Below are 25,792 nucleotides of genomic sequence, written 5' to 3'. Positions count from 1 at the left end.
TTATGGGCATGTTCAGGAGTCCATTTTTGTCACTGCTCCATAGACAGAAATAATGATCAATTGCAAACAAAAGGATGCTCATGGCTTAAAAGTTCCCAAAGCCAGAACAATTACTGTTTTTCTTTTACTCTATTGTAACACTAAGGCTGTGTCTCTTCCAGTAGAACAATGGTCAAAATATCTTTGTTAAAAGCTGGGTGCTGGTGGCTCACATCTGTAATCCTAGGAAGCTAAGAGCTGAGAATCATCTGAGATCTGAGACCCAGAAAACTTCACTTCCTATCTCAGATTAACAAGCACAAACTGGAAGTGATGGTGTAACTCAAGTGATAAAGGGTGCCAACCTTGAGGGCAAAGACAAGCAAAAGCACAAAGCCCTGGGCTCAAGTTCCAGTATCAGCACAAATATCAAGATAGATACCTAGACAGACAGACAGACAGACAGACAGACAGATCATTTTCCTTTACAATCTAACTGAGCAAGGGTTAGTGGTAATGACATCTGAGTCATTTGAATGAAATTTTTTTTAAAAAAAAAAGTATAAGCCAGGAGTTTGGCCTAGTGGTAGAGGGCTTGCCTCGCATGCATGAAGACCCAGATTCGATTCCTCAGTACCACATACATAGAGAAAGCCAGAAGTGGTGCTGTGGCTCAAGTGGTAGAGTTCCAGCCTTGTAAAACCAAGGATAGTGCCCAGGCCCTGAATTCAAGCCCCAAGACTGGTGAAAAAAAACAAATTATAAGCCTCCAACACTTACTTTCTGGTCCTTCCTCTTGATCTAGGTTCTTTATTCCTATTTCACTAAGAAGCAGAGTCATCTTGAAGCAAATATACCCCAACATATACCACCATTCAACTCGCTTCCTATAACTGCAGCAATATGTCCTTACTACAAATATCTTCCTGCGCCTAACCAAGGTGATTCTCTCTGTTTTTGCACTAATCCTCCCACAGTTCGCTTGTCTCTGTTTACTTGGAGCAAACTTGTAAGGTATCCCATGGATCCCCATCCCTGACATCCACAATCCCCCAGGAATGGACATTGTGATGAAGACAGCCCAGCAGAGGGGGCAGCTGTGACTTCAGTGGCTAGGTCACTAAGACAAATTACTCTCTCCCATTAGCCCTCACTCTGTGGAAAGCCAACACTACCTTACAAGAAGAGTCCAGCAGTGCCGCTGTAAGCTCAATGTAAGGAGAGGCTGAGGTCTTCCTTCAACATCCAGAGAAAATTTTCCAGGCTGTGAGTAACCCCTTTATCCAGGATTCTGTGTCCTTACATGACCTCTAGCTTCTAGCCAGCTGCTTCTAGATTCTTGGCCCACAGATACTAAGAGACAACAAAGCCTTAGTGTCCTCTCTTGCTACCACTACACATTTGCATTCACTACACACAGATGGCTGACATAGTACCCTGTGATTAAACCACTCTGGTGAGTCCCCATTTCCCTCTGAGAAATAACTAAGTCCTTTCTGAACCCACTAGGCCTCTCTCACACTGCCCACTCCCATTTCACACTGTAATGTAACTCTCTCTTTGGAGCACCTGCGTACCAGCTGGAATCACATCCTTGCATTCCTCAAAGGATAACCAGAGCCTCTCTACTCTCCACCTGCCTCCTTCAGGGCAGGCCTCATTGAGGGAGAATTTTCACTTCAGAGAGATCTTCTCCTCCTCTCCCTCTCTTTCCTCTCTCATAGCCCCCGCCCCTCTTTCCATCTTAATATCACATTTTCTTGGAAAATTTCATAGGGTTCCATGACATGATCTGTTATTTTCCTGAAAAGAATTTGTTAATTAAGATACTTACTTCCCCACAAAATCAAAATGACAAGGTAAGATTAGTACAGTGTTCGTGGTGTGAAATGAAAGATTTCACCCACCCACAAAGCAGATGTCATGAAAACTAAGCCTCACCCAGAACTGGAATGGTAGCAGAGGCTCATGTGCATACTTGACTGACCTTGTTTGTCACCTTGGAGCTGTAACAGGAACAGAATGGGACCATGCCTCTTACAATGGGGACATCTGAACTGCTGGATGCTGGATGCTCCTGATCCATGGAGGATGGCAGAAATGTCTCCTCTGTGGCCTCCCCTCCCCAGATGTCTTTGGAGACTCTTCTGAGACAGATAGATGCATGACAGTGCCATCTCAAGCTGTCACCCCATGTCTCAGCCTCCTGAACAGTGACAGGGCTCAAATCTGTAGCAACAGCACAGAGCAGTCTCCCGGTTTCCCCAGGGGAAAGTCCACTTGCACATAACTGCAAGACTTTTTCTGGCATGAGGTCAAGCAAAAGATACAACGAAGTAGAAGAAGATTTGTTGGTGTGCCAGGCAAAACAAGCAGTCACTATATCAATGGAGTCATTTAAGCTAGTCATTCTGAAGAACTAAAGAATAATACTTTGATTTACAGTGATGGGAACTTGTGCCTGTGAAATCCAGAGGATTCATTGGTATCTCTTAGTTCCCCCATGCTTGGTGAGAATAGACTTGGTATTTAACTATGTGTGTTGATTAAACTTCTTCCTTCTAAAATAAACTCAGAAAGAGAATGCCGTACATGATTTCATAATCTAAGGAGTCAGCAGCCCCCCACCCCAATACAATGCATACTTTCTCAAAACTGGAAGCAGGATCACTCAGCCTGTAAAGAATTTAGCATTTGTGGAAGTTAAAACTTACATAGAAACAACTCCCAAACCTCATAAACCAGTGAACATGTATCCCAAGAATAAATGTGGAACTGATTGGTATAGCTCCTGTAGAATGGGAAAATATTACTTGTCATTAGATTTCTCATTTTAGAAAGTACATCTCTTGTATTAAGTGACTTAACTATATTTCAGTAAGCAAATACAGAGCTGAGCCTGGTGACACATACCTATAACCCCAAGGGCTGGGGTGGCTAAAAAGGCAGAATTTTGCGCTAGATGCCAGCGTGGAAAGCCTGTCTCTAAAGAAAAAAGAAAAGAAGGAAAATGCATTAATTTGTGCGTATACATATGCATGTAAATCTTTATATATGTATATATGTGTATATATAAATTTACATATAAAGATAAATAATGCAATTGATTTAATTCACTGGGCTGAGCCACTGGCATAAAATAATCAGAAATTTAAAGTAAATATTGATTGTTTTTAGAACAGTGTTAACAGAAAAATTGAAAAAACGAATTCTCATTTAGCCCTTCTCCCTCATATCACAGTTACCTTGTTTTAGTGTGCTTCATTTATTGGAATTAGTAAAGCAATAATGATGCAGTAGTCTTGAATTTATTTGTTCTTTCATTGTGTGTGCCTTTTCTGGAGCTTGAACTCAGGGCCTCACTCTCTTACTTGCCTTTTTCTGGCTCAAGATTAATTCTCTAGCATTTGAATCACACCTCTACTTCTGGTGTTTTGATGATTAATTGGAAAGAAGAGATGTATGGACTTTTCTACTCAGACTGGTTTGGAACTCTCAATCCTCAATGTAGTATAGGATTATAGGCATGAGTAGCTAGGATTACAGACAAGAGCCATCAGTGGTTAACTTAATTTTTTTTTTGTATGTTACACTGTTTTGTGGGTTCTGACAGATAGACATATGGGGCCTCAAAAGCAATCTGTCTGGCTTAGTATTCTATGTGAGAAAGTATCCATCATTGTTGGATGAAATATCCTGTAACTACCCAATTAGCTGATGCTGTTGTTGATGTTTAGCACTGTTCTTCCTGATCAGTTGCATGGTGGATCTGTGCAGGGAAGACCCAAGTAGTAGTGCCAAGGAGTCACCATTCAACAAAGCAGTTTAGGAATACAAGGTATCTTGATCAGTGTCACTCCATTCAATATTCGTGCCCAATCCAACTCACCTTGAGTTTCTTGATTTTGTAGGCTACACATCAAATTGTAGAACTCTCATTGAATGTTGTGGGATACTGCATTCTCTCTTCTTCTCTTCATTCATCTGCTCTACCTCTCCTTGATCCCATTCTACTCCTTTCAAGTATTCATTTCCTGGTATATATTTCAATGAATTGTTATTTACTTTTATAAGGAATTACACTGTATGAGATATCCCATAAATCTACCATGTTTCAATTAATTTATTTATATACACCTGCATACCACCCAAGGTATTTATGTATTTATAAACCAATTCTAGTTCACATATATAAGCAAAATCATGCAACCTTTGTCTCTCTGGGTCTCATTTGCTAAAATTAACATACTTTTTTCAATTCCTTCAATTTCTTTGCTAATAGAATATCATTCTTTCAACTTGATGAGTAAAATTCCATTGTCTGTGTGTGTGTGTGTGTGTGTGTGTGTGTGTGTGTGTATCACATTTTCTTGATCTACTTGTCCATTGAAGGGTATCTGAGATGATGATTGCATACGTTGGCTGTGGTGAATAGTGCTGCAGTGAAATAGTTATACTAGTGGCTTTGCTAAATCCTGGTCTGTTAATCTTTTTAATAAATGTCCAGGAGTTGAATTCCTAAATCATAAGGTAATTCTATGTTTCAAAGAACCTCCATATTGCTTTCCAGAGTAGTTGAACAGTTTACATTCCCCTCAACAGTGCATTAAAGTTCCTTTTTGGCTGAAGTCATACCAGCATCAGTTATTGTTTGTATTCTCAATGATGGCCCTTCCAAAGGTATTGTTTGATGTTTATTTCCTGTATGGCCAGAGTTGTTGAACATTTCTTCACGTGTCTGTTGGCTACTTTTTCTTTTTTTTAACCACCCATACATCAGACAATGGCCTAATATCCAGAAGATACAGAGAGCTGAAATAACTAAACCATCAGTCAACAATCCAATTAATAAATGGGTTAATGAGCTAACTGGGGGCTTATCAGTTTTAAAAAATAGTTTTTGTTATTATTACGGTGTTATACAGAGAAGTATGTTTACAATTCAGGTAATGTTTGCATTTCTCTTTTGGAGAGTGTCATCTACTTCACTTTCTCCCAGTTTCCTTCTCCCATCCCTGCCTATAAAGAGTATAGCTCATATTCCACATAGTGTATACTATGAGTTAAATCCAGCATGGAGATAGTTTCTTAAAAAACAGAAATGAAAATAGATTTGTATGTATCTATACATATGTAAATATATTCATATGCATGTATATCTTTATATATACACATATGTGTATAAATATGTATATATGCATATGTGTAATATATTATATATATTGCATTTCTCTTTTGGACCCCCCCAGTTTCACCCTCCCATTCCTGCCTGTAAGTTGTGTAACTCATTTTCCACATATTGTATACTGAATACCATTATTGCATTTGTTTACCCTTCCTCCCTCCCTTTCTGCACCCCTGTTGTCTCCCCAATAAGCAGAAAAAAATATGAAAACACAAACAACAAAGCACCAACAGCAACATAAATAACCCATTTCCATTTCCTGCAATTGATTTCATTAAACAGTACTTTACATGTTTAGGAGAGTTGTGCCTTTGAGTCCTCCCCCACTGCTACCCTCCTCTGGTTTAACTATTCAGGAATGGATCATATCCAATTATATTTTAGATCTAACTTCCACATATGAGAGAAAATATGTGCTATTTGTCTCTGTATACTTGGCTTATATCACTTAACATAATTTGTTTTAGGCCTGTCCATTTCCCTCCCAATAATAGTATCTCATTTGAGGAATAAATAAAATTTCATTGTCTTGGTCCCCATTATATGGCTTATGTTTCTATATCCTAGAGATCCTTTCATTCAGCGTCATACTATATGGCCTTTTATATCAAGGTTTTGTTCTATTGCAAATCTCTGCTAGGAGAGACCAAGGTTTCTACTGATTATGACAAATGAGGGAAACCATTGAGCCTAAGTTCCTTTGAGTCTGGCTTACTTCACTTAATATGATTTTTTCTAAGTCTTTCCATTTCCTAACAAATGAGGCAATGTCATTCTTTCTGATAGCAGCATAGAATTCCATTGTGTACAAATACCACATCTTGTTGATCCATTCATCAACTGAGGGACATCTAGGTTGGTTCCATATCTTTGCTATGGTAAATAGTGCTGCAATGAACATTGTTGTGCTGGTGGATTTAGTATGTCCTTGTTTCTGGATGATTGGGTAAATGCCAAGTAGTGGAGTTGCTGGGTCATAGGGGAGCTCTATGTTTAGTCTTTTGAAGAACTGCCATACTGCTTTCCATAGTGGTTGAACGAGTTTGCACTCCCACCAACAGTGTAGTAGTGATCCCTCCTGGCCACATCCCCTCCAGCATCTGTTGTTATTAGATTTCTTGATCCTGGCCATTCTAACTGGAGTGAGGTGGAATCTTAGAGTTGTTTTGATTTGCATTTCTTTTATTATCAGAGATGTTGAGCATTTCTTCATGTGTCTGTAGGCCATTCTTATTTCTTCTTCAGAGAAGACTCTCTTTAAGTCTTTGGCCCATCTTTTAATAGGATGGTTGTTACTTTGGAGATTAGTTTTGGATTGATTCAATTTTTTGAGCTATTGATATATTTTAGATATGAGGCCTTTGTCTGTTGTATGGTTGGTGAAGATCTTCTCCCACTCTGTAGGCTTCCTAATTAGTTTACTAGCTATGTCCTTTGCCATACAAAAGCTCTGCAGTTTAATGCAGTCCCACTTATCCAGCCTTTCTCTGATTTATCAATGTATGGGAATTAATGCACCATCTATCTGGCAAATATCATGTAACCCTTCTATTAATTACAATAAAAATATATGAAAAAATTCATTATATATATATACACCACATTTTATTTGCCCATTCATCTTCTGGTTTATCAGTTTTTGCCTCACATATTTTGACACTATACCGTGAGGCACTTATGCAGGCTTGTCCGATCTCAGAGTGGTTTGCAATGCCTGTCTATCTCTGGTGATCTTTTTGGTCATTGGCTTCATCTGAAGTGAAATTGCTATTCCAGCTTTCTTTTCTTCTTTTGTTCTGAAACTATGACTTGAACTCAGTACTTGACACTTTGCTTCTTAGTTAGCACTCTAACAGCTAGCCACACCTCCAACCCCTCCAGCTTTTTTTGTACAAGTGCTAGTATGGTATATTTTCCTCACCTTTCTAAATCAGTGGCCTGATAATTAACTAAAGTCGATTTCCTTTATATATTTTTTATTGTAATTAATAGAAAGGTTACATTATATTCGCCAGATAGAAAGTGCATTACTTCACATACATTGGTACCCTTTCTCATGTCTTGGTCCCCATTCCCTCCTCCCACCCTCACCCCTCATCTTGTTTTCCCCCCTTCCCTATCCAATTTCAAATAACCAAATAAAAATATATCCAATATATCAGATAACAAAGTAAGATACTGTAACAATATGAGATAACCAAGGGACAGCAAAAGAGATGAGAGATAACATAGTACATTAAGGACAACAATCAATCACTCACTATATGGCTTTTGTTTCTATATCCTAGAGGTCCTTTCATTTAGCGTCATACTGTATGGCCTTATGTATCTAGGTTTTGCTCTATTGCAAATCTCTGCTAGGAGAGCCCAAGGTTTCTACTGATTGTGACAGATGAGGGAAACCATTGAGCCTATGTTCCTTTGAGTCTGGCTTACTTCACTTAATATGATTTTTCTTATAAAACATCTCATTGATCCTGTAATTTACTCATTGTCAGCCTTGCTCTTTAGTATATTTAGACCACATGCGCGTGTATGCTTACATGCATGTATGTGTATATGTGTTTACTGATTCAAAATTATTGAACAATCTAATGATTAGCATGCTCAACATTTGCTATTTTGACCATTCCTATCACAGTGAAAGTTTTGTAAATCCATCCTATGAAGACCATTTATTTATTTATTTATTTATTTATTTATTTATTTATTTATTTTTTGGCCAGTCCTGGGCTTGAGCTCAGGGCCTGAGCACTGTCCTTGGACTTTCTCAAGGCTAGAGCTCTATCACTTGAGCCTCAGCACCACTTCTGGCTTTTTTCTATGTATGTGGTGCCGAGGAATCGAACCCGGGTCTTCATGCATGCTAGGCAAGCACTTTTACCACTAGGCCAAACTCCCGGCCCCTATGAAGACCATTTATATTTAAAGCAATCCTTTATAAAGTAACTGTTTTCTATTTGTTGCAGTTGTTCTATGTTTCCTATTTGGGCTTCTCTCCTTTATTGTCCTTACTGATTTTAAATATTACATTATTATTATCCTTAAATAATTGTATAAAGAAATTTTAACTCACTATGTCCATTGATGAGTACAATGAGTATTGACCCGTGTCACACCCTAGCATTCTCTTACCCCATATATCCCAACTATCCCTTTATAGAAATCCATTTTCTTCTTTATTTTGTACTGTACAAATTTGCATCTTTTAAACAATTCCTTCAGACTGGGAATTTGGCTCAGTGATAGAGTGCTTGCCTAGCATGCATGAAGCCCTGGGTTCAATTCCTCAATACCACATACACAGAAAACTCCAGAAGTAATGCTGTGGCTCAAGTGGTAGAGTGCTAGTCTTGAACAAAAGGATCTCAGGAACAGCACCTAAGTCTGAGGACCTGAAAAAATAAGGAAAGAGTGTGTGGGGGGAGGGGCGGAATCTATTTTCTCTCTGTCTTTAAGAAGTTTCTGTTGTCACTGTGAAGCTAGTTCATCCATGTTTTATCAGCTATCATGTATTCTCTTTGTTGCAGTTTCTGCTTTCCCAGACTTTCTTTCGCTCTCAGAGCTTACATCTCTCTGCTTATATTAATGCCTCTGCTTACATGTTGTCTCTTTTTGTCAATACATCTCTCAGTATATTAACCATAGAGATTCAATATGTAGACTGACAATCTTAATCATGGCTCTTTATGTACATTCCCATCGACAGCATATAAGAGCTCCTTTCTTTACATCATTTCAAGTGTTTGCTGTTCTTTTATTTTTTTAGTAGCCATTCCAACTGACATAAGATGCAATCTAATGGTAGTTTTTTTTCTGCATTTCTCTGAAGATTAACAATACAGTATATTTTTCATAAAAATCAATTCAGAGTAAATCAAAGACCTAAACCTGAAATGCTGAAAGTATTAGAAGAAAACAGAAGGGCAATACTTCAGCGCATTGGTATAAGCAGTGGTTTTCCACCCAAGAAACAAACTAGAATTGACAAGTATGATTACATAATATCAAAACACTTCTGCTGCACAGAAGAAATCTTGAGTGCACAGACAACTTGCAGAGTCTACCAACTTGTCATTTGACAGAGGATTGATATTCCGACAATATATAAAGAATTTAGCCAGGCTCCTGTGACTCACTCCTGTAATTCTAGCTACTCAGGAGGCTGAGATCTGAGGATCATGGGTCAAAGCCAGCCTGGGCGAAAAATATGTGACACTCTTATTGCCAATTAATTACAAAAAAACACAAACAAACAAACAAAAAGAAAAAACTCAACTGTAAGTGGAATTGTGGCTCAAGTTGTAGTGCACTAGCCTTCACCAAAATAGCTCAGGAACAGCACCTAGGTGCTGAGTTCAAGCCCCAAGACGGGCACAATAAAACGCTCAACTTCACTTTAACCCATATAACTTCATGATAAAAATAAAACAATACACTTGAGAAATGGGAAAATGATCTAGACAGACACTTCTGAACAGAAGACATGTATGGGGAATAGCTCTGTGAAGGTTGACCCATTTTTCTTGTGAATTTACCACTGGGTATGCAGTTGGCAAGCAAAGCCTGTTAACCTATCTCAGCTCCTAACATACCTGTTTCACCAAGTGTTATCATTGCTAGCTTTTTATTTAAGGTGATAGATATTAGACTCCATCCAATATGAATACTTACCATTGTAGGGGTATTAACTGTCTCAGTTTAATATTTTTGTGTCCTGGGGAATAAGGAGGACCTAGGAGAGACAAGGAAACAGCCAGTAGAGCAACTGAATTGATTAAGTTCCTTGTTTTGGGATGCCAGTGACAGTGCACTCACCTAGCATGTACAAGGCTTTGGAGCCAAACCTGGGGTGAGGAAGAAGTGAGGTCCAAAAATCTGTCTTATATGTTTGAAATTCATGGTACCACAAAGCAATCAGAAAGTCACCTCCACATCACTATCATAACAAGTATGATGATAAGTCATGAATTGTTATGAATTATTATTCATAAAGTATTATGAGACTAGCAAAATGGTACCAATAAAGTGCCATAAACATTCAGTGTGTGAGATCATCACCTTCGTCGTGTCTCCACAAAACACAATAGAGCATAGTGAACTGATATGTCTGTGTACATATGGCGAAGGCATTTATTTCTTCAATTTTTTCTGGATTGCTTAATTAATCATTTCCCTTAAGTAAAAAGGCATTTTTATTTTTTATTGTTATTTTAAAGGCGATGTACTGAGGGGTTACAATTGCGTAAGTCAGGAAAAGAGGACCTGTCAACCATGAAGTGAATAGTACATTTTTAATATAGTGTCTACCACTCCTACATTTGCTCATCCTTTGTCCCCATTTCTGTCTCACCACTTGCCCTCCTAACAACAGATAAACAAGATGAGTGAGCAACAGAGGGAGGGAGGGAGGGGGGAACAAAGAAAAAAACCCTCTTTTTCCATTTCCTAGAATTCATTTCAATAAATATTTTTGTATGACCAGACATACGTAGATATCGCACTTTTATGGTACTCTGAGAGTTTTCTCTTTTGGTCTTACTATGTGTGAATACTTAGCATCCTATATAATTTATCATGTTGAAGAGGCATTTTTAAAAAAATCTTAAGTGAAATACTTTGCCTTCTCTTTATTAATGAATGTGACAGAAACCTCATCATTTAACAGTCCCTAGAGTTTTGGGGTTTTGGTTTTGTTTTGTTTTTCCCTTGTGATCTCAAAACTCATTATCAACACCAGTTGGTCTTAGTTTAGTATCAGCTCTTCAAGAGACTATGCTGAAACTCAGTAGGAAAGGACTTGTATTTCCTATTTTGGAATTTAATGTCTATGTCCTTTGGTGTACTGAAACCTGGAAGGTGGTTTCTTCACTTAACACTGTACTCAAGTCTATTACAATGCTCTCCTGTGGAGCTCTCTGCAATGATAAAGATACTTTTTATTTTTACCAGCAATAGAGATGTCTGTATTACTACTGGAAGCTGAATGTCTTGTGAAAGTGTTTAATTATTGTAACTCAGTAGAATTATTAATTTTATTTTTTTCTAAGATAAATAACCACATGCTACAAGAAGCTACATATTAGACAGCTGAAAACTAGAGAAATGTTTCTCAAACTCTGAACCAATAGTAAGGATCTTTTTATTTTAACCCCTTCCTAGGTGATTTTTATAGGCAGAGAAATCAGACAACTATTGATCTAGAACATGATCTTCATACCAATTTCCACACTAAATCTACAAGAAGTTCAAAAAGAAATTTATTTCTGAACACTGTCCGTACAGATTCTACTGTACTTGGTCTGGTATGGGTTTTAGTATGGTAGAGAAAAAAGGGGGGAGGGGGAAGGAAGGAGTAAGGAGGGAGGGAGAGAAGGAAAGAGAGAGGTGAGAGGGAGTAGAAAAGAGAAGGTGGGGGATATTGTCAGGGGCAATCAGACTTAAGCTCTATTCCCGTATCACAGTCTTTATATATTAAGTCGAGACATAGATCAGTGATCTGGATTTACAGAGCATTGGTGATGAAGTGAAGTGGGAAGAGGTCAGTTTCGGGTCTCCAGGTTCACTGTGAAATCCCCCAGCTCCTGTTTGATCCATGCACAACACTAGTGACACTTCAGAGAGGTTTTCTTGCATGGCTGTGCCCACGTGCACGCACCAAGCCTCTCTTTTCCTCCAGTTGACAGAGGGCCTGGACGATCCAGCCAGTCACCTGACCGCAGGGTGGCCCAGCCTTGGGCGGAGGGCGGCCCCCGCCGGCCGGCTGGGGAGGGCCTCCCAGCGGGTGTGGAGGTGACGGGCTCGGCCGGAAGTAGTGGCGTGAGGCGGGGTGGGTGAGTCAGGATAAAGCCCGGCTCCAGCTGGCTTCCAGGTCCAGTGGGACAGCGCGGCTCTGGGCAGAGGCTCGGAAGGCGGGTGAGTACCGACCTGGGAGGTCTGGGAACCGGTAGGGACTCTGCGTAGAGGGTACGGACTCTGCGCAGGAAGACGTCTGCGCCCGGGGCAGGCACGGACTCTTCTGCGCACGAGCGTACCCAGATTCTGCGCACGAGCGTACCCAGATTCTGCGCAGCGAGCGTACCCAGATTCTGCCCAGGAGCGGGTACGATCTTTGCGCGGGCGTGGTCAGCGGACTCTGCTCAGCAAGAGCACCGGGACTGCACGCTGGGCCTACCTTATCCAGTCTGGAGCCCTGCAGTTTCGGATCCTTCGCCCTACGGCAGATCTGATCTCTGATCTCTGCAAATAGAAGCGGGCGCCGAGTAAAGTCCTTGCCCTGCTGACTTTTCTGGAGCCTTGAGGAAACCAAGAAGGAACTGAAAATACAGTCTTTGAAGTAGCACGTGGCAGAGGACACAGCCAGTACTAGTTTACAAGGGGTTGTAGGAAGACACCAGTTAAATGAAAGAAAAGTAGTAAAAAAATTAAAGTATAAATAGCTAACATCAATGAACATCTCAAAGTAAGCATTAAATGGGGAGCAACGGGGAATTTCAAAGTTACCCTGAACGTTTGAGAAAACAAATGGGTTTAAGCCGATTCAAATACGACTTGAGGTGGGCTGGGAGTTTGGCCTAGTGGTAGAGTGCTTACCTAGCATGCACGAAGACCCGGGGTTTGATTCCTTGGTACCACATGCATAGAAAAACGCTGGAAGTGGTGCTGAGGCTCGAATGGTAGAGCTCTAGCCTTGAGAAAGTCCAAGGACAGGGCTCGGGCCCTGAGCTGAAGCCCAGGACTGGCAAAAAAAAATATATATATATATATATATATACATATATATATATGACATGACTTATGAAAACCCAATAGGCGGCATGTCACTTGATTATTAGGTATGTTTTCTATGTTCATATGTAGCAACTAAATTTTTCAAGAAAAATAATGACAAAGTAAAAGTTTAAAAAAAATACCAGTAGTTTGAGCCTTAGGTATATGCTACATAGAATTTCAGAATAATATGCCGAAGTGATGTCTTTTCGTTTCCACAAACTTGTCATTAATTCAACCAAGATCAGTTCTGCCTTAATGATGTTAAGCTATTGATAGTCAAAACTGCGATAGAAGACGGGCACTGTGAAACGAATTGCTGTGCCATAACTTCCATGTGCCTGCAGGCAGTAACTGAAGACAGGTCTCTCAGCAGGCACAGTGTGCAGGTTCTGTACTTGACCAGCGCCTCCAATTATTTCCACTTCAGGGTCCTTCTGCCCTTCTGGAACTTGGCTCAGGTAGTAGGGTACCTCCACTTGGCCCTTCAAACCCTCTACCACCTGAGCCATGCTTGCAGCCAAGCTTTTGCCTGGTTATTTGGGGATAGAATCCAGGTAGCCCAACCTGGCTTCAAACCTCAGTCCTCTAGACCTCAAATTCCTCAGAAGCTAGGATTACAGATATGAGCCTCCAGCTCCCAGATGACAATCTCTTCTTTTTATGTAAAACTTTGGGCTTTTTCAGCTGATCTTAATTAAAATGGAAAATAATGTCCTAGCCAAGAGCTAATCCTGTTTCATTCGATGTCCTTCCTAGATTCTCCTCTCCTCTTCATGCCCCTCCACCTTCTTTCCTTCTTCATCTTCGTCTTCTTCTTCCTCTTCCTCTTCTCCTTTTCCTTCTCATACTCCTTCTTCCTCTCTCTCTATAATATATTGTATATTATATAATTTATTACTCAATATATTATATATATTATATTTTTCAGCTCTCCTGAAGTGATGGGTTTTGTATTTCTTTTTTGGGTGGGATTTTTATGAGAAAGTTTCTGTGTAATCCAAGCAGGCCTCTTCTGGCCTTAGTTCCGTCAACTTTCATCCCAGTATATTATTATGCCAGGTTTGGTATCTTATCCTATCATTTTTCCTACTTGGGTCATGTAAATTAACATTAGGTTTATCCATAATTAACATTATGGATAGTGACTATATGGATAGTGACACTAGGTTAATTTTTTAATATGTCTCAGCCTTTTCCTCAGTCTCATCCCCACAGAAGGGACTTTCTTTTCAGCAGTATGTTTTTAAGAAAGTACAGATATGTCTGGCAAATATCATGTAACCCTTTTACTAATTACAATAAAAAAAATAAAATTAAAAAAATGTAAATGGATCAAAATGGGATGTACTTACAAATTGACTGTTAAATCGAAATCCCTTTGCACAATGACTTAAAGATAATTACAATTAATTAAAATAAAATAAGATGAATTTATTTATCTTGGAATTCTGAATAATTCTAGCAAGTACATTTTCTCAAATTCAATTCACTTTTAAAATTATAATTTTAATGATCTGTTTTACTGATACTAATGAAAATATATATTGTCAGGAGCATAAACAATATTTGACCTTTTCACGATAGTCTATTTAATTTTTATAGTCTGAATATGAGCAAATCAATTTATAGAAAGCATACCTTTGTTTGGCCACTTACATGGTAAAGTGATACAATTATCTTTATTTCTCTCCAAAACTCATTTTAAAGCCATCAGAAGCTTTGATTATTAATTTACTTTTTATGGAATGGACAGATACTGAATAAGTCTTATCAAGCCATTAATATAGTCAAAGATATCAGATCCTTATTCATGCAGCTATGAATGGGGTATATGTTTTGCTTTCTGTAAACTCCAGCAAATCTTTCCAGTGACTGATTCAGGGTTTAAGGTAATTTAGTTATCTTCAGGCACATTTCTTTTTCCCAGATACTCATATCTAATCTCAGGGAGGGTAACTTCAGGCTGGTTCTCAGAGTCAATTGGAAAATATGCCAAGTATATTATGCTTTTTCATAGCTATGTTGAAATATTATTAGCTCTTAGTAAAGACAAATGCCACTTACTTTGAGAGAAGAAGTATCTTAGATTGAGGTTCATTCTCACTGCATTTGTAGTTCTCAGTGATGAAATTAAAAAATACATGGTTACATAGCAACTAACATTTCTTACAATGTGATGTAGAATCTGAAAGTAAAAACATCTGTAACCATGTATCATGTTTAATTAGGATTCTAGTTGTGATACATAACAGTTTTAATAATGAGTGTTATATTATTTCAACTACATTGGAAAATATGTACTGCTTTTTTAGGGATATTTTTCACCTTTCATGCTCTCTCTCTCTCACCAACATTTGGTATTGTCATTGTTTTGGATTTTAGCCATTCTATTAGATGGAAAGTGAGCAATCTCCTAATGACATGGGATATGAACTTCCAGTTGTATACTTATTTAAAATGTGTATATATTTTTTAAATATATATTTTAGATATATTTAACAACAACAAAAAAAAGTACAGATAATGGGATAAGCATGAAGCCTAGTGGTAGAGTTATTGCGTCGCATGCGCCAAGTCCTGGGTTCAATTCCTTCATACCACATACACAGAAAAAGCCAGAAGTGGTATTATGGTCAAGTGGTAGTGCGCTAGCCTTGAGAAAGGTCAAGGACAGTGTCCCAGCCCTGAGTTCAAGCCCCAGGACTTGCAAAAAAAAAAGTACAGAAAATTTCAAATAAGAATTTTCCGTACTATAGATATTGTCCTGTTTTGAATACATTTCTGTTTCATTAAATTGTCCATAAAGGAATCAAGATGGTTTGTAGTTGTTTATTAGTTACATTAATATCCTCTGCAAGAAGACAAGAACACTTAAGAACAATATATGGATCTTTAAATATTAGCAATTCCAGATAAAATAAAGTGATTTCAGATATATTCTGGAAACATCCACACTAATTTGTCACTGCAACATCTGAGGTTGAAAGGGGAAAGAAAAGATTGGATTATCCTGACTTTTATTCCAGAGTAGTGGTTCCAGAAAGCCAGTATATAAAACATGAATCTAAAATGATGTTGAGAAAAGACTAACAAATTATTTCATGGATATTTTCCTTATGGAGCTTATCCAATGAAAAAGGTGAATTATATTCAGTGACCATTTCCAAATGTTTCTTGTGAAAAAGATCTGACTCTGGGTAGTTGGTGATTTTGGTTTTCCTAGGGAATAGGTTAATTGTCATCATGTGTACACTGGGTATGACAACTTTATGCAGTGATAAAGGGTTCTAGAATCTGCATTGTCCAGGGTGGTGGCTACAAGACACATGGATAGTAGGCATTTGAAATGTAGTTAACATGGCTGGACTTTTTTTTTAACTTGATTTGATTAAGTTTAATAAAAAGTTAGTTATCCATACATGACTCAGGGCTTCTAAATTGCACAAGCCAGAGGCTGCCTTGCACTGCTCTGCAAATTGCAAGTATTACACAACCCACCCACTGCTCATATTTGATTCAACAAGTTCCATGCAGCATTCTTTCTTTCTTTTTTTTTTCTTTGTCAGTTATAGTGCCTGAACTCAAGGCCTGGGTGCTGTCCCTGAGCTCTTCAGCTCAAGGCTAGTGGTCTATCACTTGAGCCACAGTGCCACTTCCGGTTTTCTGGTGCTTAATTGGAGATAAGAGTCTCATGGACTTTAGTGCCTCCTGAATAGCTAGGATTACAGGTATGAGCTGCCAGTGCCCGGCTAAAGCACTACTCTATCTCCATTTGCTTATAAAGGTCAAATAATGATTCATGATTGATTGATCTAAGGACAGAACCCCAGGTTTCATATATGCATATAAGCATACACTCTACAATTGAATTATACCACCTGTCAATATACCATGATTATGCAACTATTTAAGTGGATGTCCACTGTAGATATGTTCTCATTTGAAAGAAAAATGCCTTCACCTTTAGATTATTTTGAGTCAATAAGCAACAATACAACCTAAATGTCCCCTTAAGCTCTTGTCTGAAATACAACCAAAGCTTTTGCTTGTAAAGCATTTAATAATTCTAAATGTCTTTCCAGGCACCTTTGAGTTTGATTGACACCACAGCCAATTGAACTCCAAGCTCAAACACATTTTCATAATACCAGTCCCCTTCACAAGGAAATATTTGTTATAATGTAGTGAAGACTGGATTCAGAACTTGGAAGAAGTTTTCAAGTTTTGGAGGAAAAATTGGATTTCTTTTTACTTGTACATTAGTAATAAAGCATATTTACTAGTAGTAAATGGAAATGGAGTGTAAATGTAATATATAGTTGCATAATGTCCTATTAACAAGAAAGAACTCTAGTAGATGTTTATTGAACAAATATCATATATTGATCATAATTTGTCCAGAGTTGTACAGCTTTTCATTGTTTCATTTTTATTTCTTTATTTCAGAAACCCTTGAAAAGGCCATCGAGTCTAAAGTGCATCAGCTCTCCCTGGACCTCCTAGCACCATGAACAATAATGGAACAGGCCTGGCAATTGGCTACCTCTCCTCTTCTGTAGCGATACTTCTGTTTGGCTCAAACTTTGTGCCACTCAAAAAATATGATACTGGTGATGGTAATTATTTTTCTCCATTGTTAAACTAAAAATATTTTTAAATTTTAAATTATTTTCCTTGTCAATATTTTTAAAATAATAGTTGCAAAAATAAACTGTTGTTGATACTGATAGCTAATGAACAGAACTCACATAAATTGTATAATACCCTGTTTATCCAACACAACTGATAAATTAGAGAACAATGTGAGCCTAACGTGAATTTCATACTTTCATGTGCATAATTTTGTGTCACAGAAAATCAGAAGCAAACATAGAATAATGCTCCCAGTTCAATTAATATATGTTGTAATGTAGTATTTTAACCAGCTACAGCTAGTATCAGGTCCTTCATCCAACTTCATAATAATCTAGTTATCCAGCCCCTTCTGATGCCAGTTCTACAAGCAACCTTAGGTTAAATTGCTATATTTATTGCAGCATATATGTAGTTATCATTACACAATTATTGTTATTATGTGACACATTTTTATTATATTTCTAATGAAGCTATTCCCTTAACATCCATGGTTTTGCATGGTGTACTTGAGGTAGAATCAGTAGATGAGGTGACAAAGAAATTAAAAATGTTAAAGATCCAGACTCAGGAATTAGAACTAGGAAGTAAAACTGAAAAAAAAATGAGAGCATCTAATTTTCCTCTGCTCAATAGGAGTACATAAGATAAAATACCTGACTCACTTCTCCTTTTAGAAGTTAAGAAGCTACCGATGTTAAAAGGACATATCTGAAATACTGTGCTAAAAATTATACCTATTGTCCCTGTGCTTGAGTGGACTGAGAACACTTATCTCTGATATATTAACAATAAAATCCTTCTTAGCCATATTTTAGGTAATAGGCTTACCCTAACTCCACTGTTAAAAACATGTGATTAGGGATTGCTAGAGACATGAGCATAATCTAGATGAACATTCAAGATGTATTCTCCAAGAGGAATACTGTAAGACCACCATTTGGAATCTTTTTTTTTTCACTTCCATCTCTTATATAGAAAGCAGAAGATAGGTCTCCTTCCCTTCTCTGTTTCTCCCTACTTTGTTCTATTTTACTAATAAACTAGAAATGCCACAGTGTGAGACTTTCCTTTTGGTGAGACATTTTAAAAATGCTTTTTGTCATGGATTCCATATTTCTGTCAATTACATGGAAATGGGAAGCTGAGAGGACCCTTAAATCCCCCCCCCACACACACACACACACTCCTAATGTTTTCCTTCTTCCAGGGATAGGGAGGAAGCACCTGTCACAATAGACTAAAATTAAATGTGAGGTAACTGTCAGGTAATGAAAAGCGAACTGTTATATTTTTATGCCCGCCATATGGAAACCACAAGCAAGGCTGTAGATATTAAAGTGAATGTCAGTTGAGCTAACTTCCCCAGAAGCTTTGTTTTATCTTCTTAATTTCTAATGTCTTCATATAACTTAAACAATAGGATGGGAAATATTTTTCTGCCAGATCCTGTATTGTCTTTTCTTTGGAATGGAAATAGTAGAAAAACAGCAGACAAAGGCAGAGGACTCAGTTTTGAGGTTTTCACAATTTGCTTTATGATCCCACACAAGCTTGGTGGGTGGGTTGGTGTGTGTGTGTGTGTGTGTGTATGTTTGCTGAAAACTGATTCTTCAGGGTCTCACACATACCACTTTATCACTAAGCTATACCCACAGCTCTGGTAAAGTCTTATCAGCTGTTTTATTTTCAATTTCTTGCTTGTAAAATAAACTTCTTTTTGATCTAGGTGACACTATTATATTGTTTTAGATGATAGCAGCTCATACTTTCTCTCCTCAGCAGTGAGGCCAAAAATCCTCCAAAGTTAGAATCAAAGATGATAGCATAGAAGCCATCTTGGTGTTTCTTTCTGTGCTATTAAGTAGTGCCAGAAGTAACAAAGGACATCAAAAAGGAAGTAGCCCTTACTTAGAAAGCTAATGCTAAGGTTTATAAAATCTGGCCTATCATACACATTGAATTTCAATGCTATGAGGCTTGTAAATGGCTGTAAATGACTCATTTTACCCAAAAGATTATCTAAATAAATGATTCCTAAAGATTTAAATCATTATTGTGCTCTTCTAAAGCTCATGCTGTTCATGTCACCTTGTGGCATCTCAGTGGAAACATAGGTCTCCACTTATCAAAGTCCTTTTGATGGAAAACTACTGATTTGTCTGGCAATGAAAGAAAACAATTTTAAGCAAGAGCACACTGAGTGTAGGCTCTACAAACATCCAGATATTTGAACAAGCAGATCTATCCCAGATTCATTTTCTCCATCTTTGAGATAAGTTGATTATATGTAGACTAGTCATAAGAATGATATGTACCAAGTGCCTGGTATGTAGGCATTCAATGAATTGTTACCATTCCTATAATTTATATATATACATAAATATATATATGTATTTATATACACATGCATGTATAATATACTTTATACATTATATAAATATATAAAAATAAATGTATGTGTATGCATATATGTACACATACATGTGTATATATGTACATGTATGTGTGCTTAAACATGAATTGGTTCAATATTTGAAGTTCTGATCTTGCATAATTTATTTCTAGGCATGTTTCTCCAGTGGGTGCTTTGTGCTGCTGTGTGGCTGGTTGCTGTAGTGGTCAACCTGATTCTGCGATGCCCTAAGTTTTGGCCTTTTGCCATGGTTGGGGGCTGCATTTGGGCAACAGGTAATGTATAATAAGACTTTTTGTATAAACATTTAATGTAATGGCCGAATAGGAAGTTTTGTTCACAATTAGTAGAAATGGCTCAACAATTCTGAATAATTCTTAGTTATAGATAGTACAAATTAAGTCATTTCTTCATTTCAGATACTCAGTACATTGTTTTTGTACACTTCCTGATTTGTTTCTTTCCTTTCTTCTTATTTTGCCAGATCTGGGCCTTGGGCTGTCTCAAGGCTTGAATCCTGCCACTTGAGCCACAGCACCACTTCTGGCTTTTTTTTTCTATGTATGTGGTACCAAGGAATCAAACCCAGGTCTTCATGCATACTAGGCAAGCACTCTACCACTAGGCCAGACCCCCGGCCCCCCTGATTTGTTTCTTCAAGCATTGAAAGTTTCTGATAAAAACAATTATTAGAGTAAAAATATTCCAGTCATTTGAAGTATAACTTGTGTGTAGTTTATGTGCCCTGGCCTTTTGTCTATGAGAAAATTTTGACTACAGTTCTTTCTTGTTAATAGGACATTATGCAATTATATATTTTTTATATTGAACATGGCCAGGGCTTTCACATCAAAACAATCCTACTTAGAAAATGGATCAACCACTTTCTACTTGGCTCCTTTTTTGCCGCCTTTTGTAAAGCGCTTGTTTTTGCCAACCTCCATAGTGCTGGTCAGGGAGCCAAAGACTGCAGATGGTAATATGCTTCACCTGTTCCGTGTTGGTTTTACAAAAACACAACAATCAGATCCGCAGGACCTCCTGCGCTCAGCATCAGCAGGTCCACCAGATCTGAAAGAAGACAATGGAAGAAATTGAGACCCGAGACGTGCAGACAAATGACTTGAAAGAAGTAATCAGTTGATTCCAGACAGCATTGAGAAAGACATAGAAAAGACTTGCCAAGCTGTTTATCATGATGTCTTCGTTAGGAAACAACAATGCTGAAGAAGCCAGTTTGAACTGGGAAAACTCACGGAGCTTTATGGTGAAGGTGGTAGTTATGGAAAAGCTACTGAGGACAAGACTGGTGGTAAATTTGAACGAGCTGATGGATACAAACCACCAGTCCAAGAATCTGTTTGAAATTCAGAATTCTAATAATGACAAATAAAAAGCCTATGTGAAAAAAACAAAAAGATGATTACCATTAATTTTATCATTGACAGCTTCTGAAAGACATCTGGAATAGAGGTTTGTATGAAGGATGAAGATCATTTGTACAATTAGAAGCTATTTTAGCTTGTTTTCTAAGGGATTTTTCCCTTGGCTCTGATTCTTTTAGCAATCATTATAAAAAATGTGGTGCTTAAAAAATAGTTATTATATTTAGGGGCTGAGAGTTTGGCCTAGTGATAAGTGCTTGCCTAGCACACATAAAGACCTGGGTTCCTGGGTTCCACATACATAGAAAAAGCCAGAAGTGGTACTGTGGCTCTAGTGGCAGAGCTCTAGCCTTGAGAAAACCCAAGGGCTGTGCTCAGGCTCTGAGTTCAAGCCCCAGGACTGGCAAAAAAAAAGTAGTTATTGTATTTAATAAATGAGAAACTCTAGTATACTAAATTTGTCAAAACTCCATAAACACTATCTCAGTTTCTTAATGTATTTTCTATATTGAAAATAACATTTCTTCTGTGTATTGTATCTACAGGGAACATTGCTGTTGTTCCAATTATCAAAACCATCGGCTTAGGCCTTGGCATCCTGATCTGGGGATCATTTAATGCCTTAACTGGCTGGGCAAGCTCAAGGTAACACAAATCAAACTACTTCAACTAAGATTTCCTGCACTTATTTCTAATGGCATGCAAGTGTCAGGACTTGCCCCTGCTCAGAAAATTATAACAGTATATTTGTGGCTATGTTTCTTTTAGCTAATAACATAAGCCATAGTTATTTACCCTGAATTCTTACTAAGCTATCTAGATATTTGAATAATATAACAAAACAACAAAAACTCCAAAGCAAAACAAAAAACATTACAAAGAATTACAGATAGGAGACAACTTAGGAACAAAAAAGGAAGCTGATATTTGTTTTCCCTTTCTATTGTAAGATAATTTGCTGGAAATGTGTTTATCATTACCTGGTTTTCACAGTTACATGAGCTAAGCACTGTATACAGGAGATGACATTCAAAGGTTGAGTTGCAGAATTACAGTTACTTCAGGAGTATTTTTGTTTTGTTTTTTATTGTCAGGGTATTGTATAGAGGGGTTACAGTTATATTCCTAAGGTGGTGAGTACATTACTTCTTCAACATTGTTACCCCTTCCCATATTTTTCTCCCCTTTCTCACCCTTCACTTCACCTCCTCTCAAGTTGTAAACCTCATTTCAAATATATTGTCCTGAAAATATATGTCACACACTGGTGTGTGACAAACCTACAGCCACTCCAGTTGGTTTTAAACCCAATCCTCCCATTCTGAAACATTCTTCCTGAAAACAAGGTCAGCCAACTATGGCCAGGCCATGTCAAGCATTTTTCATTTTACATTACAATGAGAGCTGAGCAGTTACAAGTGAACATACCCACAAAGCCTGGAGTCCCTGTTTTCTGGTTCTTTAAGGAAACCCTTGCTAACCTTAGTCAGAGTTCGTTGTCTAACAGAGTAGCCACAAGTCAACAGTGATCTTGTAAGGGACTCTTCAGCTAATTAAAAACTGGGATAATGGAACATTCAGCATATTTTAAGTGCTGACTAGCTACATGTGGTGGGAAGTGATGCCCTGGACTCACATGGAAGGAGAGTTCTGCTGGGCTGAGCTGCCCTCTGTCAGTGTTAGGATGAACAGGAAAGTCAACTTGGAAGGCTGAGTAAGATGAAGAATTTCTCTCATTTTACTTTCTGAACTTTTCTTTCTACTCAAAAACATCACACCTCAAAACAAAGCAAAGTCACTTACTAGAAACTCCCCATGAATGCACTCTTTCTTGTTCTTTCCCATGTTTTGGCCAGCTTCCTACCCAGGCAGTGGTGCTCCTTGCATCTGTACTTCTTGGACAGGAATTCTGAAACACTCAGAATCACTGAATAGACCTTAGTGATTCTTCTTAATGGTCATGAAAATGTCACAGCATTTTTTTTTTTTGCCAGTCGTGGGCTTGAGCTCAGGGCCTGAGCACTGTCCTTGGACTTTCTCAATGCTAGAGGTCTACCATTTGAGCCTCAGCACCACTTCCGGCTTTTTTCTATGTATGTGGTACCGAGGAATCGAACCCGGGTCTTCATGCATGCTAGGCAAGCACTTTAACCACTAGGCCAAACTCCCAGCCCGGAAAAAAAAGAATTTAAATTGATGCCAAAGAGCTAATTTTTAATCAGGAATTTCCTTTTAAGTATGTTTAAATTTTGTAGACAGGTTGCAGCTGGAGTTCAATGGTAGAGAATTTACCTTGCATATACAAGATGCTCAGTATGATCCTCAAGACAAAAAAATTTGAAGCAAAAATGCCATACAAGCTGAGTGCTGGTGATTTAGCTATTCAGGAGTCAAGGATCATGATTAGGAGTGAGTGAAGGCAGGAAAGCCCATAAGATTGTTATCTCTCACCACCAAAACAAAGCCATATGTGCAGCTATGTGGTAGAGTGTTAGCCTTGAGCAGATAAAGGTCAAGAACAATGCTCAACTCCTGAGTTCAAGACCTCAGACCAGCAAACACACACACACACACACACACACACACACACACACACACTATGAAATGAGAATAACTTAATTAGTATTCATAGTCACTTGAACTGTATTTCTTAGAATTAACAGAAAAGGGACATTCATAGTAAATACTCTTACATAAGTTAGCCCATTTAATGTTTACAACAAACCTGTAAATCAGGTACAATAATTTTCCCACCTGCCTACCACATCCTTTTCTTTTAAAAAAATTATCTTTAAACACAGAACTCCCCTATGACCCACCAATCCCACTAGTTGGCATTTACCCAAATATCTAGAAGCAAGGCCATACTAAAGCTTCTAGCACAATGATATTCATTGCAGCAATATTTACCATAGCAAAGATATGGAACCAACCCAGATGCCCCTCAGTAGGCAATTGGATCGAGAAGATGTGGTAGTTATACACAATGGAATTCTATGCTACCATCAGAAAGAATGGCATTGCCCCATTTGTAAGGAAATAGAAAGACATAAAAAATCGTGTTAAGTGAAGTAAGCTAGTCCCAAAGGAGCACAAGCTCAATGCTTTCCCTCATTTGTAATTACTAGTACACATTTAGGATTCTCCTAACAAAGGACCACAATAGCTGTGTACCGAAGGTCATACAGGATGAGACTAAACGAAATGAACTCTAGGTGAATGAAATAAGAGGTTTATCTTTGTGATTGCTGTTCTTAATGTACTATGTAAAGTTATTCCTTTCTCTCTTGTTTTTCCACCTTGGGTTAATTTCATGAGGTTACGGCATCTGATTTGTATACTAGTATACGTATACACACTTATTGGTTTATTTGAAATAGGGAAGGGAAGGAGGAAAACAAGATGACTGGGAGGGGGAGCGGCAGTGAAATGGGGACAAAAACATGAGAAAAAGTAGCAAGTTTTGAGAAATAATGTACCCACCATTTGACAAATGTAACTGTAGCCCCTCTATACATTATCCTGACAATAAAATACAATAAAAATAGCATCCATCTGCAAAAAAATCTTTAAATAGTTGTACAAAGGAGTTGCCATGTATCAAAGCAGTTTATGAATAAAATATATCATTCTTATCTTCATCATTTGGTCAGGGTCTTGTTATCTAGCTAGTCTGGATTGAAGTCAGAATTCTCCTGCCACAGCCTCCTGTGTGCGCTTATTACATATGTGTACCACAACAACTGGCTACTATTTTCATAATATGAACTAGCATATCGCAAATCAAAGTTAGTAAGTTAAAGGACTAAGATATAAACCCAGAAATCTAGTCCCATGTTCTTGCTTCAAATGTTAGGATAAATTATTTCCACAGTGTCTGGTTTGAGGTGACTTTCTGAATTTCCAGGTTTGGCTGGTTTGGAATGGATTCAGAAGAAGTGTCAAAACCACTCCTCAATTACATTGGAGCTGGGCTGTCCATACTAAGGTATCATGGAGTGGGTTAGCTTTGCCTCCCAGTGTTTACTGTATGTTTTGACCCTCATGTGTTTAAAAATCTCTCCAAACTATATGTCATAAAATCTGCATGAGTTTTTTTCAGATTCTTAATTTACCATGGCAGATGTATGTCAGAAGACAAAAAAGTACCAGGTCAGGGGTCAGGAGTCTCAAGATTAGAAAGCTATAAAATACTTGAAAAATCCTTTAAGGTGTTTCGTCATGTGGAAAAGTCATAAAATGTATCTCATGAATCAGAATTGGGTATATTACTTTGCTAAGTAAAACATTGTTATAGTTGTGTAATGGTGATTCATATTGTAATTCTAGCTACTGAGGAAGCTGAAATCTGAATATCAAGGTTCCGAGCCATCCAGAGAAGGCAAATTTGAGAGACTTTTTAAATCTCCAATTACTAAGCAA

The 25,792-nt window shown here is 37.9% G+C and overlaps 1 protein-coding gene across 3 annotated transcripts in view; it reads left to right on the top strand.

Annotated features, from left to right (window-relative positions):
* The first annotated feature begins 1,156 nt into the window (after positions 1-1,156).
* The window catches only part of Tmem144 (transmembrane protein 144), a 68,511-nt gene continuing 43,875 nt past the window's right edge, over positions 1,157-25,792 (top strand). For 2 of the 3 annotated variants that reach the window (XM_090343194.1, XM_090343192.1), the window contains exons 1-5: positions 11,963-12,079; positions 17,384-17,553; positions 20,138-20,260; positions 21,916-22,015; positions 25,278-25,358. In XM_090343194.1, coding sequence (XP_090199320.1) covers positions 17,445-17,553; positions 20,138-20,260; positions 21,916-22,015; positions 25,278-25,358 — 413 coding nt within the window. In that variant the 5' untranslated portion in view covers positions 11,963-12,079; positions 17,384-17,444. Of the gene's footprint in view, positions 1,246-11,962; positions 12,080-17,383; positions 17,554-20,137; positions 20,261-21,915; positions 22,016-25,277; positions 25,359-25,792 lie in introns of those variants that run through there. The other variant, XM_090343193.1, reaches the window with a different exon arrangement.

The sequence above is a fragment of the Megascapheus bottae genome, chromosome 13, assembly GCF_031878675.1.
Source record: "Megascapheus bottae isolate mThoBot1 chromosome 13, mThoBot2.hap1, whole genome shotgun sequence".
Taxonomy (NCBI): Eukaryota; Metazoa; Chordata; class Mammalia; order Rodentia; family Geomyidae; genus Megascapheus; species Megascapheus bottae.
The sequence above is the reverse complement of the archived record's forward strand: the minus strand, read 5'-3'. Positions and strand labels throughout refer to the sequence as shown.